The 16,795-nt window shown below is 38.4% G+C and overlaps 1 protein-coding gene across 1 annotated transcript; it reads right to left on the bottom strand.

Moving 5' to 3' along the window:
• Positions 1-4,168: 4,168 nt before the first annotated feature.
• Positions 4,169-12,893, bottom strand: LOC115265793 (protein flightless-1-like). Its single transcript, XM_029871737.2, has 4 exons — positions 12,817-12,893; positions 6,048-6,398; positions 5,833-5,941; positions 4,169-5,775 (listed from the first exon to the last, which is right to left on the bottom strand). The coding sequence occupies exons 2-4, from the start codon at positions 6,127-6,129 to the stop codon at positions 5,043-5,045; spliced, it is 924 nt and encodes a 307-aa protein (XP_029727597.1). The 5' UTR covers positions 6,130-6,398; positions 12,817-12,893; the 3' UTR covers positions 4,169-5,042.
• Positions 12,894-16,795: the final 3,902 nt, after the last annotated feature.

The raw sequence follows: 16,795 nt of genomic DNA, 5'->3' as shown, positions 1-16,795 counted from the left end.
CTCGCCAATAGCATATAGGCTTTCATCAATCTTTAAAATAAAAAAAAACTGTGATACGACGTCCGAAGGATGATAAATTTTTCTTTTCATTCAAACCAAAACTTAAACTGGTGACCTATAACGCAAGATTAAAACTTAAATTTCGGTTTTAACGCAAAAAATGTTGAATTAAAAAAAAAATGGAAAAATCAGCACGGGATTGTGCATGAAAAATGTTGGTCGGTATATGGAAGTTCACGAGTTTCGTTTAATTATTGTGTGTATAGCATAAAATTAGTGTCGGAAGGAACTTCATTGACTTCCGCTGCCATTCCTATGCGTTAAACATAATGTCGGAAATAGTTGATCCCCCGGCAAAAATTACCAAATTTCGGTAAAATGTTATCGATTATCTGTCAAATTTTAACGAAGTTCGGCACCAAATTTTTCCGGTAAAAACTTAACGGTTAAGATTTTGGTAAAATATTACCGAAGTCGGTGACTTTTTCTAAGTGTGTTAACTTAGCATCCTTTTTGCCTTTCTCGTACACTAAGTGTACTGGAAAGGCTATATGTTCACTCCAAAAATGACTTTTTAATAGAAGGCCCGGAGGGTCAAATCACATATACCAATCGACTCAGCTCGACGAATTGAGGTGATGTCTGTGTGTGTGTATGTGTGTGTGTATGTGTGTGCGTGTGTGTGTGTGTCTGTATGTGTGTGTACAAAAAAACTCACATCACTTTTTGGCAGTAAACCTCATCCGATTTCAATGACCGATGGTTCATTCGACGCGGAATCTGGTCCCATTGTTTCCTATTGAAAATGGTTTGGATCGGTTCAGCCGTTCCGGAGATATGGCCATTTAGGTGTTCCGGAATGGTACCCCAGGAAGGGACCAGATATGAAAATGCATCAAACCTATGCATGCGACACATCAAACCACGGCATTTTCGATAACCTGATGAGCGGTAAGCAGAAAAATAGTCAAAGACAATATCTGAACCGGTAGTGTTCCGGAACCGGTTCCGGATGTCCCGCCGGAAGTGGCAAATATCAAAGTGAACCAAACCCATGCATGAGACACATCAAACCACGGCATTTTCGATAACCTGATGAGCGATGCAGGAAAATAGTCTCAGACCATATCTGAACCGGTAGTGTTCCCGAACCGGTTCTGGGCGTCCCGCTGGAAGTGGCCAAATATACAATTGTACCAAACCCATGCAAGCGACACATCAAACCACGGCATTTTAGATGACCTGATGGACAATGAGCAGGAAAATCATCTCAGACCATATCTGAACCGGTAGTGTTCTCGAACCGATTCTAGTCGTCCCGCTGGAAGTGGCCAAATATACAATTGAACCAAACCCATGCATGCGGCACATCAAACTACGACATTGTCGATGACCTGATGGATAATGAGCAGGAAAATCATCTCAAACCATATCTGAACCGGTAGTGTTCCGGAACCGGTTCTAGTCGTCCCGCTGGAAGTGGCCAAATATACAAGTGAACTAAACCCATGCATGCGACACATCAAACCACGGCATTTTCGATGACCTGATGGACAATGAGCAGGAAAACCATCTTAGACCATATCTGAACCAGTGGTGTTCCGGAACCCGTTCCGGGGTTCCCGCCGAAGTGGTTAAATCTGAAAGAGAAACAAACTCGTACATGCGTCACATCAAATAGCGGCTTTTTAGATTATCTAATCAACGGCCAGCAAGTGTTTCGGAATTGGTTTTGGGTGGCTGGAAGAGGCGAAATGTAAAAGTAAACCAAATCCAGGCATGTGACACATCAAATCGTGGCTTTTGCGATAACCTGATTAGCTAGAAAATAGCCTTACGTCACACTAAAGACAACTGGTAGTGTTCCGGATTTGGCATGTGACACCTTCAATTTGCAGCGTTTTTGGTTAACCGATGAGCAGTTAACAAGACAATAATGTAAGACCATATTTGGTTCAGCCGGTAGTTACCCGGAATCAGATCCAAGTAGTAAAATGTAAAATTTAACCAAACCCATGGATGCGGTACATCAAATCACGACCAGTCTTGTAAACATTCGACACTTTTTACTACCTTCATTTCGTTGCCGCAGTCGGGTGTCAGTCGTGCGCTATCGTTACCTCTTACCTACACACAACACGAGCAGTAGAACGAAGATCAATAAACATAAAAAAGGGTCGAATCAATGTCATCTGACACGATGACATGTGTCTAATTCTAGCTTTACGCATAGATTTTCAGCCAATTCCGATTATGAATGTTAATATTAGTTTATTATTGCATGTTGCATTGAATACGACACACAGATGGGCAACATAGCTCTTACTATGGAAGAAGACAGAAATAACAAAAGCCGAACCGTCTCCTGAAGCCGCTATTGTGGTGAAGTGCATTCGTTTGACATTTTTGTTTCGAACAGTAGTTTGATTGCTTGTGTTGCGAATGTCGGAGACAAAGGAGGCCGAATATCGACGAAAAGGTTCAAATGACTGTGATCTCTAACAAGACTGATCACGACTTATCGACAACCTGATGGAAAAATAGGGTCAGACCACATTAGATTCCCGGTAGTGTTGCGGGTTCAGCTGTGGCTTCGAAAGTGGTTAGAAGTAAAAGTGAAGCAAACCCATTCATGCGATATATCAAATCGCGGTGATTAGGTAAAGCTGAATAAATAGCAATAAAATATTTTCAGACCATATTTGGGACAACCGGTAGTGTCATGATCCATGACTCATGGAATCAGACCCGGCTATCCCACCGGAGATTATTAAATATAAAAATGAACCAAACCCATACCTACATACGACACATCAGATCGCAGATTTTTTGATAATCTAATGAACGGTTAGCAAGAAAATAGCCTTAGATCACATTAGAGACTAGCTGTTGTGTAGCAGAACCAACGATCATGTGAAAAATTAAATCGTGGCTTTGTTTAATGGCCTGATAAACATTAGGTATGAACAACAGTGACGAATAGGTCTTAGTTCTCATATATGAGAACAAAATATAGACAAAACTAAAGCGATCTCATCAAATCGTACGATTTTTGATTCCTAAGGTGTAAATTTATAGCAGGATGGGTCAGCGTTGAATGGAAAAATAAGAATTTAATCGCGTCAACAGAAGATGGTGGCTGTTTTAAGGAATTTTGAGCTCTAAAACTATGTAAAATAAGTGTATTTGGTATGGGAAATATGTTCGGAGTCTACCAGAGTATCCAAGATAGCGGTCCAAAGTCCAAGATAATGGCCCAGTATTCAAGTTAGTGCCTATTTTATAAGATTTTTAATTCTTGCATTATGGGCATATCTATCTATCTATCTTATCTTATCTTATCTTATATCTTATATATATAAAAATGAGTTTAAAGTCCCTTTGAGGCAACAAAACTCACGAACGGCTGAACCTATCGGGATGACTCTTGCATGGTTTGATTCGTATTCATGGTGGCTGTGTTTATAAGTAAAAAAAGTTACAAAAATGAACTGAAAAAGTAGGAAAATTGTAAAATTACTAATTTTTTATGAATTGGGAAGAAATTTAACACGATCGAAGTAAAACCAATCTAGAGTGCGGTGCTGCAATGAACTCAACATTTGTCAAACCACCACAACCGGGCAAGACAAAGTTTGCCGGGACAGCTAGTTTTGTATGAAAATATGTCCAGAATTCAAAATTTGTGATCAGAAAACCCAAGCTGTGCACTGTTTCACAAGGTCTGCAATATGACTATAGTTTGAATGGGGAAGAATGCCGGTCTTCGTCCAAAACTGATAACCAGAAAATCATAAACGACATGCCAAAATTCAATACAGCGACTATTTTATGTAATTTTTGAATACCAGAACATCCTAGATGGTGTCTCAATGTTCAAGATGGCGGTTAGTTTAGTTGGAATAGATATCTGGAGTCATAAAATGATGACCGGAAAATCTAAAATGACGTTTCAAAATTTTGCGGCTTCATAACACTTGTTTGGTTTGAGTTTTGGATCGTTGCCTTATATTTTCTGAATATTGGATGTTATGCTAATATAAAATGTATCAATATTGAGTAGATTTAGCAAGCAGTTTTCATTTTGTATATATGTCAATGTCATCAACATGTCGTTCGAGTTTTGTTGAAAGGATATTTTAAAGCACGAGAAAGGCACCATCACCGCTAGGTGGATTAATTAGGGTTTTTTGTTTTATTCTTCAATCACTTAACCTAATTTACAGCTCTTTTGTCCGCTAGGGCCAATTGGCAGCTGCACTTACACTTTGTACAACTATTCTAATTCTACTATATCGAACTGGTTGCCTTTTGCACTGCTGTCACTTTTCTACCCTGCCCATGGTAGAATGATGAGCACGAGGACGTTGATGTGTGTGGCTGGGTATTCCTTTATCCAGTCCGATTGGGGGTCCGTTGCCGTTGGCCGATATCCAAGCTTCCGGGTCCGTTAGAGCATACGCTCAGAAGATGGTCAGGTGTCAGCCGCTATCGGGGGGAAAAGCAACTGACGAAAAATCTCAAGTGCCGGGGCTGGGATCGAACCTCTGACCATCCACTTATGAAGCGAATGTATTGCCACTACGCCATGGGCCCTGGCCTTAGATTCCTATTACTTTGTCTAGTATTAGATGCAGCCAATAAAGAAAGCTTAGTTATATACAAATGAGTTTGCATACCCTTTGTAGTTATATAACTTAAGAGGAAATGAACATATCAGTATGTACATATCATATTAGAAAAAAAAATACTAAAATCTTCTTAAACTGAGGAGAAATTCAACACGATCGCAATAAATCAAGTGCGGTAGTGTAAGAGCTTGGCAATTCTCGGTAATATGACCACACTCCCACATTTAAAATGTGCATTATAGCGTTTGAGGGGTAGCACTCAAACCAATATTTTGTTTGAACATTATCAAAATTGATAATTCAACCTTATCAAAAGTTTTAAAGTTTTTATCGAGTAGGTATGAGTTTTACCGCACGTTTTTTTGAACCTGTTCAAATATTAGCATTTTTCCCCGCTAGCCTAGCAGCATACTATTTCAGAACCTTGACAAAAGGAAACTTCTTTCTCAAGCATCGTTGATAATCAGTGATTATTTTCATCGAATAAACCCCCAAAGCTTTGAGAGCTGGCAGCAAGCATGGTGCCACCAGTAGCCTATTCTCCGCGAGGTGCAATTCCTGGAGATTGGGAAGTTTAGAGAAGGTTACCACTTGCGTTGTGCTGAAACCACAGTTGTTGCATTTTAGAATCTTCAGCGAGCTGCTCTCCAGAAACGGTTGACCATCCTGTGGTGCTAGTTCTCGGTTGCCGCTCAGATCAAGATGCTTTATTTTGGATAGCCCAACCAGTATTGTGCTCGGCAAGGAGGTCAGCTTGTTATGTCTGAAGTCCAGCATCCGGATGTTGGTATTGTGCTGGAAGGCACGTTTCTCGATCATCTGGATTGTATTGTTCGGCAACCGGAGAGTCTCCAGCAGAGGCAATCTACGCAATGAGCGATTGTAAATCACCTTCACATCACAACTTTCGCAGTCCAGGTCGATTAGGCTCCTAGATATCAGGAAAGGAGATCCGTCGGGTGGGAATGTTATTTGGGGATTCTCGGACAGAATCAACCTTTCCAGGCTCGACAGTTTCGTAATGTCATTGGGAATTCTGTCGAGGTTGTTTCCCCGTAGTGACAGATACATAATATAGGATACAGGATTGGACAAATCTGTGATAGCAAATGATGTGAGGTTCTGGAAGCGGTAATCAACAAACCTATAAAAATGAATTGGTGAATGTGTTTAAACAAATTTGGATTGTTCAGCGACTAACGTGTTATTTTCATCGACTTCAGCTCGCATTTGATGGCACATGCTCAACATAAATAGTTTGATCAGATAACGTAACATGATTGACACTTGATTGTGAGCAGTTGTTATAACTAGAAGGTCGATGAAAAAGAAAAAGAAGTGAAATAATTTAAAAAAATTAAAATGAGAACTATTATATCATATTCTATGTTTGAAAAGTTAGAAATCATTATTTACCATTTAATTTAATTATCAATCTACTATCAATGTACGTGTGTATAAACACTACTACACTGAGCTCCCAAGAGAAATGAGCCATCCGGTTTCGAGCTTTAGCGAGCTACTTAAGCTCAAGTCAAACCTGTCACAAACTGGCACTGCACGAGCTGAAAATCGCACTAAATCTGCAATTTGTGTTTGACCACTTAATATTTTTGTTGCATGTCACGAAATTGAGAGAAGAAAAAAAAAGTGTAAATATATGTTGACCACCAACTAGCTGGCTCCTCTCTCTCGATTGCGCTCTTTTGTTTGACGTTTATCGAAAGAATCGTCTTTCATCGCCATGAAGATTCGAAGATATGATGTCTGAAATGAAAAAAAAAAAACACTTAGGTATAAAGTGGATGTTCACAATTTTTATTTTTTTCGAATTCATTCAAATGTTACGTAACGTAATTTTCGACTTTTTTATTCTTCCCCACTGTAACAAATTGTAAAACATATACAATTCCCCCGCCCCCATGAAACTCGTAACACAATGTCAACCGCAATTGACAAATTAAAACAAAGTTTTTGATTTTCCAGCTTGATCTGGTCATCTTTGCTAGTGACAAAACTCGTACTCGCATCACGCTCCATTTTTTTTTTTTGAAAATGTGAATCCTATATCTTTTCTTGAAATAATTTGTAATAATTTCCTTTACTTAATTTTCCACAGAATGTTCTCCAAGAGCTTGAGCTTAAGTGGCTTCGGGCAATAACATCAGAAACAACAGTGCAGTAAAAAAAATAAAAAAAAAGCTAGCGTAAAAACAATGATAAAAGAAATGTATAGATATTACATAAAAAATGGTTCTTGCGAGTGTGCTCGCGGCATTAGATCTCAGATTTAGTAGAAATTCATGCCTGCAAAAAAAAAAAAGAAACTGGAGGTGGAATTTTTGAAAAATTTCAAGTTAAATTTGTAGCCCCAATCTACCGATTGTACCGTCGTTTTGTGAAATCGACAGATAATTTCTAGGGGATCCCTCTGACAAAAGGCTATGGCGACCATAACAAATAGCAAATACTCCATAGAAAATCAAAAAAGAATGAACGTATGTTCCATGAAAATGTGCAATGTTACCTATAAATAACTGAAATCGTTTCATACTTTATGCAAAAAGTACCGGTAAAACATAAAATATTCTCATTAAAAGTGTACCAATTTGTATCAATTTTGTAATACTGAAATGCTCCATAACAAAATCAAAATTCTCCATAAAAATTGAAATTCTTCTCATAGAAAACTGGGTGTTGCTGCATAGAAAAATCAATTTGCACCATTGAAAATTATAATTGCACCATAGAAAATATACAAATGCTCGTTAAGTATTATCAAACTGCATCATATAAAATATTATTTGCTCCATACAAAATTGAAAATGCTCAATAAACTTACCTAAACACCTGCACCACTAAATTGGTGCAATTCAAAGCACTGATGAGCAATGATGCAAATAACATATCGCCTAACGAGTGCGTATAACAACTTATCAATTGTTTTTTTATAGCGTGCGATTCAACTGTGCACTGCTCAGCTATGACCAGTGGCAAAGAGCTGTCAAAATGAACAAGATTGAACTCGATTTTACTCTCATTCAACAATGCCACCAAAACGCACACACGCTCGCCAGAACAGCCGAGCCACACCAACTGGAATGAATGTAGAGGGTACAGCACGAAAGCTTGACACGCACACAAAAGCAACATTCGCATGTATTTATGCGGAACCAGAAAACAACCCAAATATTGGTTCTTTTCACTCTTGTGAATGCCGGGCAACTCACTGGAACAATCCGTTCCCAGCCATCTTAGCAAACTGCAGTAGAATCACTTGGCATAATACGGAACCTCACGGTGATGGCGACCTGCTCCGCCAACAGTCCACTTGTCAATGAGACAGCATCACGCTGACGAGTGACGACGACCCCGTCATGGTGCTGGCTGTCACTGATGCTTGCTAGGGGAAATACACGCATGGGAAATGCTACTCAGCTTTGTTCATACCCCACAACTCTTATCGGCTCTTCCGGGAGAGAACCCAAATTTGGCTAAACTATTTGAAAGCTCTGAGTAGGTATTTTACGTCTGATCTGGACTGAAAATCACAACCCATCGCAAAGTCATTTCTACCCAGCGTTGGCTTTCAAAGTACCCTAGTGGGTTAAAATGAACCCACTTTTGGGTAACGGAAAAAAAAAAATTGGCTTCTCGCACGGACTTTGTCGGGTAGGTTAAAGACACTGTGTGATATAGTGTCTTTAGGGTAGGTCACTATATCTCGCTTTGTTTTTGAAAACATTGCGTGGAGGAGAGCGAGGAAACTACCTGTTACGTTCTGTTGACGTATATTTAGGGTAATCTGTGTTTTCCGTGTACACCACACCAATAAAATTTACAGCCAACGATACTTCACGATAAGCTATTGATAAGCATTGAAAGCGATGAAAAGAAAGGCTTGGCTGAAAGGCGACGGCTCAACGACGAAGAGTAATATTGCGCGCAAACCCCAAAATTTTATTCCCACCTTTGGGTTTCCGCACCGAAGAACCAGCGCCAGATTCGGCGACAAAGAAAACTGACAGTAGTCGCCGGACAGTTGGCAATCCTGATATTTGACGGCGGCCGCTCGGTAGTCATGGGAGTGGATTGTTGTCACGCAAATAGATCTTTTCGACTGCAGATTTTCTGCAGTCTTAGTGTAAAATTCAGCGATTTTCTGTATCGCGTAAGCCTTCGCTGGAAGAAAACGTCATGTTGTTCAGCGAAGCAAGTAAAATTTTCAGTGAAAAAAGCAATAACCAACCACAGGGAGGTGCCGACGCTTGGTGAATTCTCCCGTTGCTCGGTGAACTTCTGGAATTTCTTATGGAAAACTGTTCATTACTGTGCAGGATTGAAATTTATGGAAACTGTTTGCCCCATAAAACATAAAATTCCTCCAAAAGTGAATGTAATGCAGGTAATCGTGACGTAATGACTTGCAAGCATCCCTCTGATGCGATCTGGTAGCAAATAGAAATGCTATTTGTTGCTTTTCTGTAATGCTCCAAGACTTCCAAAAATACCAAGAACAGCTGATTGGATCTGCCATAAAGGTTCCATTAGACGTGACAAATATTTAGCAAAACAAGCCCAAGAAATGATCAACACAGCCTGAATCATAGCAACCTTGGATAAATGTCGGGGCAAATATTTCTCATAATGACAAACAGTCTAATGGCACCTTAAGAAATTTCTTTTCAGCTTCGGATCTTTGCGGGTGAAGTTTTGTCGTTGCCAACGAAAAACAACTCACGCATACCTGCCCAAACACGTCGGTCTTGGTACCCTTTATTCTTTATTACACCAACGAACCTAACTGACAATTCACAGGTCATTTTGACAGATGCAACATGAGCATGAAAAGGACGGCAACAAGATCGATAAAGTAGAAGATATGATCCGTCTTTTTCCTGCATGTGTGTCGTCTGTCAAAATGACCTCAGAAGTGTCAAACATTTTCATGGCTTGCTTTGTTGGTGTAATGAAGAATATACCTACTACTCTGAACCTGAGAGAGAGGAGACAGCTGGCTTCGATTGCGTGCTACTTATGTCGTTTTCGTTTTTGATTCAGTTCCAACCTGGGTTGGAACTGGATGAGATCACAGTGTCAACCCCAACCCGACTTCGGTTTCGCTTGTACTAAAGTTTGTTTGACGTTTGTTTGTTTACACATTTTCCGCCAATCCAGTTCCAACCCAGGTTCAAAAACGAATTCGACATTAATGTCAAGGAGGACCTGTCACATACTGTCACCGCGAACCGAGCTGAAAATTGCACATTGATGGTGTGGAGTGGCCAAATATACAACATAAATATCTTATTAAAATTCAACTCCGTTTGTTGTTATTGAAATAGATATAATATTAATGATCAGTTTTCCTCGACCAGCGCAACGAATCCATTTATTTTCCATGATCTGTCGCAACAAACTCAATATGCAAATCATTTTTGACCAATTATATGTTTTCAAACCATTGTGCGGCGCACAAAGTTGAAAAAAGAAGTAAGAAGATGACATGTAAACATCGTGGCTGTCAGTGAGCTGTCTCCTCTCTCTCAGCTCTGAACCAACCATGCTGATCCGCGATGAGTCTGTTCGTGTGCTATTTGTACGGGAGGTTGGCTCAACAAAACGAGGGAGGGTGAAAACGTATTCGTTCTCGAAAACAAATCGCATCATTTCGCGAATGTTTTCTTCGAATAGCAATGCTGCTGAATAACCGAATTGAAATTATGAATTTATGGCAATCTATGGAGAATTTTCAGTTTTTCATGGAGCAATTCAGATTTGATATGGTGCAGTTTGCTAATACTTATGAACCATTTATCTGTTTTCAATTATTTATGGGTATCGTTGCACATTTACATGGAACTTATGGTCATTCTTTATAACGCGCTCTTTGGTTTTCTAGTTAATAGGCTCGGAGACAAACCAGGGCCCATATAGCCGAGGCGGTAAACGCACGGGTATTCAGCATGACTATGCTGAGGGTGACGGGTTCGATTCCCGGTCGGTCCAGGATCTTTTCGTAAAGGAAATTTCCTTGACTTCCTTGGGCATAGAGTATCTTCGTGCCTGCCACACGATATACACATGCAAAATGGTCATTGGCAGAGGAAGCTCTCAGTTAAAAACTGTGGAAGTGCTCATTGAACACTAAGCTGAGAAGCAGGCTTTGTCCCAGTGAGGACGTTACGCCAAGAAGATAGATAGATAGATAGACAAACCAGCCTCGGGCTGAAAGTCTCGAGAATAAAGCTAAGTTTCCAGATCCTAAGTAGAGCGCTCAAGTAAAATTCATCTTTTTTTCCGCAAGTAATTTTGACTGATCTATATGGGGAGAAATGTCACTTTTCCTTACGGAATAATAACACGGACTATTTTTCTGCGCGGAAAAGTGACAGTTTCATTTGATTTGCACGGGAAGCGATACTGGCGCTACACTTTTTTCCTTACTTGCCATCTGAGAACCACTCAAGTATAGACTGTTTCAGAAATTATAAATACACTAACCATAACCCGCCATTTCAATTTGATCACATTATCAAAAAAAAGTTTCTTCTAGCTCTTTTAGTAAACATGCTAACGAAGCAAATAATACCAATTTTGTTGATGTTTCTGGTAAAAGTTAAAAAAATAGGGCTCTGTAAACTAGATGATCAAAATTTAAAGTTGCACAAAGTGGTCACAAAATGTAGCATAGTAGGAAAGAAAAAAATCTCACAGAGAAAAAAATTAATTTCCAAACACAATAAAAATTGCTGTATTGATAATTAAAGATATTTCTCGTTTGGTAAGAGTAATTTTTACTGGAATAATTCATTAAGAACCACCATTACGAGCCTTCTCAAAACAAAAAAATTGTTTCAAATTTCTCAACAACGCCAGTAGCAACAAACGTTAAGCAAACGAATGTCTTAATTACTGCTTACTGCATTCGTTTTTATGGTATGACAAGCTGTGGCATCTGAAGGATCGAATGAGCTGAAAAAATAAGTTTGTTTAGATTAACTGCGTTCAGGAAAGCTAAGAAACTGTGTGGTAGTTCTTATTTTCCGTAGAAAACCTTAAAAAATGAGAAACTTGATTTTCGAAAAAATGTTGTGGAAATGCCTTTATCCATTTTCCCCAAATTTTGATCTAGGTATTCCTTAGACAACTTGTTGAGAAAGCGAGTGTGATAAAAATTTAGACAATTTTTGGTATTTAGTGATAAATAATTTTGAAATCATTAAAAACCACCTTTGTGCAAATGCTAATTTGAAAAATTAAGTTATTTGTTAGTGCACTCGACTGTTCTTTAAAATATGAAGACAATTGAAAGGAAATATAAAAATATGGAGCACTATATGCTATACTATGAAACAAGTTGGTAAAAATCATTAGAACGGTTCATTTAATTTAATAAACAAAGTGTATTTATAATTTCTGAAACAGTCTAAAATTTTGAATCGGAATCATTACTTGATCATTACTTGTCCTATCTTTTTGCAAGGTACGTACCAAGTGGAAACTAGCCATAAAGATAAAAAAAAAATAGGCTACCGAAGTGTAGAATTAGCGTAAGTTAAAATACATGTTGATTATAAAAAATAGGCTGCCATAAGATTTACATCCGCTCGAGCAGCGCCTTGCGATAGCGTTGCGAATCAAACACCTCGTCATCTGTTTAGTCCACACATCACCACAGACACCATCTTCATGGTTAATCCTCCTAGGGTGTTAGACAAAGCACATCGTGATAGCAAAGTGTACATTCAGCGAGCCTGTCTGGGTCATATTGAACCCCAACATCCTACTAGGGTTAAGGTGTCTTGATGCATCACCAAGTTTTCAAACGAATCATTGACTTTTTGCTTTTCAATGATTATTTGCCACGCGTTTTTGAAGCGATAAAAAACTGCCAGTTCTGCAGCAATACAGCTGAAAAAGTATCATCGCAATCACTGCGAGTGAGCATATAGGATGATACTTTTTTATATGAATATTCGCTTTGGTTGCAGAAAATTATCACTTTGAAATTTCGAGCCACATATCCAACATGGCTGCCGATGCTGATGATGCCGTAAAAAGCCTCAATAATGATCAGGATTGTTTTACACGATTTTTGGAAACTCACGGTTTTTACATTACTTTACATCAACCATGTATTAAAAACAGCTTAGTGTATCTAGTGTTATATCAGAGGACTTACAGGACAAAATAGCTTTGTACTAAGCTGCTGAAAACTTCCGAAATGAAAACAAGCAGCTGATCGATCAAACGTTGGTAGACCACTGAAAAACATACTAGATACGGAGCACCTTGCAGGAACTGACTGAGGGAAAATATAAGGGGATAAGGGGCAGAGTGAGTTGGGGCAAATGTTCAACCCTAGCTGAAAATCCCGTTTTTTTTTTCAAAAACCGAAGCAGACACAAATAAATGAATTACCGTGTAGCGATTCATCCATCCATGAGCTAAACTTTGCTGAACATAGTAACGCCAAATGTGTTTTAAAATTTCAAGTTGCGTCTAATTCGAACTCTTGTCCCACCGCTGACATCCGAATGAAATAATTAGAATTCAGCTGAAGCCCCACCTTACTCTACAGGATTAATGGCGGATTACTGATAAGATTTTGTACGTTGCTCACCGTGCACAACATATGTCGGGTATTGAGAAGTAGATTGAGAGAAAATCAACCATTTTTTTTTTGTTTCGACTGCTTTTTATTACTTTTGTGATTTGATAATGAAATTAGATGGCTGGCGTTGGAATGTGTGTAACCTGCATTCATATTGAAATACAATTCTCCAAAAAGAGCAAGACATTTTTTATGTGCAGTAAATCTTGTGAATCATGCTACTGGTTTCAAAACCAAATATCTTCTACATCGTAAGTTATTCTTGGACTAGTACGTCAAAATAAATTCACTCCAGGAAAAGTTGATTAAACAAGGCAGTTTTTTTTTACATAATACATTTAACTTACATATTTTGAAATTGTCATAAGTTAGCCGAACATGAGCAGATTTGAATACACTAAAGTTTGTTTTCAAGATTAAGCTCTAGATTAAACAGGAAACATAAACATTTGCCTGTTTCACCACTACTGGGTTGTTAGGAACACTAATGATTCGGTGTCCAAATTTTAACGTGGACTCTAGAATTTCATTCGGCATTTTTGTTAGAGGATTCTTCAAAAAATTTCCAAGAATTCCTCTAGAAAAGCCTCATAGAAGGCTTCCTTAAAAAATCATCTATAGATTTTTTTCTGGAATCCGTACGAGAATTATTTCTGGAAATCATCAACGAATTCCTATAAAAATGCCTTCAGCGAAAATCGAAGGTTCTTCCATTAAATTTTCCAAGGATTTCTTTAAAAAATGTTCCACCGACTCCTACAGAAATTCATGCAAACATTCCTTTCGAAATTCTTCAAGGGATTCGTTTAAAATTTTGCTGGAACTTCCTTCAGAAATTTCTTTTGAGATTACTCCATAAGTTTGCCCCAGGATTCCCCAAGTTCTTCTGCTTTTTCTTTTTTATGGCTCTACGTCCGCACTGGGACTTGGCCTGCCTCTTTTCAGCTTAGTGTTCTTTGAGCACTTCCACAGTTATTAAGAGTTGCAATGGGGATCTCGATTGGGTGGCATTGTTCGAAGGAAAAAGTGAAAAATGATGCTTGTTTGGGGGGAGGATTAGCCATAACTGGTACACTATGGCAAAATAGGGTGCAAGGAAGCCGAAATCATAAGGAAAATGATTTATTTCTATAACAATTTTAACAAATTCTGAAGTTTGAATGATTGCAATGGGAAACGACAAAGATTTTTTTCTCGCCAACCTCTACGAACCACCTATTCAAACCTGATAGCAATTTTCGGATTCTTAAAGAAAGTTAGAAACATCTTCAGTAACAAATCCTAGAAAGTTTTACAATATTCCCTTGAAAGTTTCTAAGAAGTATTTCTCCAGACATTCTTTCAGGGATTCTTTTAAAACTATTTGCATGAATTCATTGGGGAATTCTTTCCGAACATCCCCCATGAATTTTGTCTAAAGATTTGTCTTGGAATTTTTCAAAATATTTAATTATGAATCCTTGTAGGAACTCCGCCAAGGGTTTCTGAGGGAGAGTTTCCAGAATTATTTTAAGCAACTTTTTCTAGAATTATTTCAAAAAAAATTCTTGCGATTCTTTTTTATAATGTCCAGGAATAAGAAAAACAAATTATTCAAAAATTCCTCCAAGGATTCCTTCGGAAATTCCTCCATGGATTCCATCTAAAGCCTACTAAAGAATTCCATCTGAAATATAACTTAACCCTCTAATACCCAATCCCGCCTTTAGAATGGGTATAGTTTGAGCATTTTTGTAATTTTTGTTTCGTGGAAAACCATTTTTTTATATTTTTGGCTGATATTTACGACTGTTCTGTATAAACTGAAGTTTTTTTTTACGACGGTAATGGTCCCGTGTAAAAAAAAAACCGCGTAAAAAAAACCGCGTTATTTCATGACCCGTCGTAAAAAAAACGCGTTATTTCAAAAAAAGTCGTATAAAAAGTCAAGTCACGTTAGATGTGGTGCTGACTATTTTACGCGTGTTTTTGAAACGCGGATTTTTTTTACGACGGTTTTTGAAATAACGCGGTTTTTTTTACGACGGGTCTTGAAATAACGCGGTTTTTTTAGGACGGACCGCGTAAAAAAAAAACCGCGTAAAAAAAAACCGCGTAAAAAAAAACTTCAGTGTATCTCAAAATAGTTTTTGGTGTTTTTTAAAGCGTATTTACATTTTTTTAAATCATTGAAAAATTGATGTTTTAGTCAGCCTTTAGAAGTTATTGTTTATTTTGTATTGAATCGCTACAATTAACATATTTTAATTTTTTCCCAAATCATTCTATCCTTGTTTAATAGTTTAAGGGAATCGAATACACTCTAAAATTATTTTCCTTAAAATTACACGGATTTTTTTTATGTGAAAAAAATTTTAAATGATAATATTTTAACAAAAATCATAAAATCTCAAAATGTTTTCATCTCAAAAAATCCGTTCCCCAAATTGGCTTCCAGGAAAAATATAAAAGTGTGGGGATGTTCAAAAATAAAAATTAGAAAAATCAAAAACTGAAATCCACGAAATCGAGAATTAACCCTTATGTGGCCGACAGGATACCCGGGTACCCAGCGCCCATTTAAAAAGCACGGTGTAGAAAAAAGCAAACAAATTGTCGGACACATAACGGTTAAAAAGAATCATCTTCCAAAACATGTTTAAATCGATTTTAGATGACGACAAATGATATTTAGATAAAAATCAAAAATTTGGGTATTAGAGGGTTAAGACTCCTTCAGTAGTTTAAGGATTTTTCATGAATGTCAGTAAGAGATTACCTGTGTGTGTGTGTGTGTGTGTGTGTGTGTGTGTGTGTGTGTGTGTGTTTTTTTTTTTTTTTTTTATTCTAGGAGTCCAAAAATCTTCTAAAGACGCTGTGTGGGATTCGAATGTGCGCCTACCCACTAAAAACACTCTCCTAGTTCACCTCCACCTTAAATTCCCCTCCGGTACCACCATGCAGTATTTCTTCGGAGGGGAGGCGTTTTGTGCCTTGTGCACCATCACCAATTTGTTATTCTACGCTTTTGTTGTTCTACTTTCCTAAGCTCTTTCGCTACCTTCATGCTGAGCCATTTAGCTCTTGCTATTAATTTGTTTAATTTCTAGCGTTTCACCGATCAGCGTGCAACATGCGTCGTGCTGAGCCATTTAGCTCATGTTAGTGAATTTGTTATTTTCCTACTTTTGTCGCCATTCAGCGACACTTCAACTCCAGTCAGTGCACATTACAATTTGTTAATTTGTTAATTTGCAATTTGTTAATCTTCTACGTTTTTTCGCCATTAAGCGACTTACTTCGGCTCCTGTTAGTCCAAAACTATCAGTTCACCACGGTCGCTCGCTACTCGGATAGCCCCCGGCGGTGGACCCATCCTACTCCGACGAAGAGTTCCCCGGCGATGGAAGTTCTTCCGAACCGATCTTCCCGGGTCGGCGTCAAGGTCAGTCCTGAGATTCCGGTTGGAGACTGGCTTCCGGTTCAAAGGCGCCCCAACGACCGTTCCCCGGTGCTTTTCACGGCCTACTCTGTCTAGTCCCCGGCGGTGGACCTAGCCTACTCCGAC

This window comes from Aedes albopictus, chromosome 2 (genome assembly GCF_035046485.1).
Source record: "Aedes albopictus strain Foshan chromosome 2, AalbF5, whole genome shotgun sequence".
NCBI classification, from domain to species: domain Eukaryota; kingdom Metazoa; phylum Arthropoda; class Insecta; order Diptera; family Culicidae; genus Aedes; species Aedes albopictus.
Note: the sequence above shows the minus strand (reverse complement) of the source record. Positions and strands in the feature narration are given on the sequence as shown.

What these genes read in the sequence shown, in the direction of transcription:
- LOC115265793 (XM_029871737.2), bottom strand. Translation starts at nt 6,129, where the DNA reads ATGGCTCATTTCTCTTGGGAGCTCAGTGTAGTAGTGTTTATACACACG. An exon ending in ATTGATAATTAAATTAAATG is followed by an intron (nt 5,942 to 6,047) that starts GTAAATAATGAT and finishes TCGACCTTCTAG; the next exon opens with TTATAACAACTGCTCACAAT. An exon ending in GAAGTCGATGAAAATAACAC is followed by an intron (nt 5,776 to 5,832) that starts GTTAGTCGCTGA and finishes TCATTTTTATAG; the next exon opens with GTTTGTTGATTACCGCTTCC.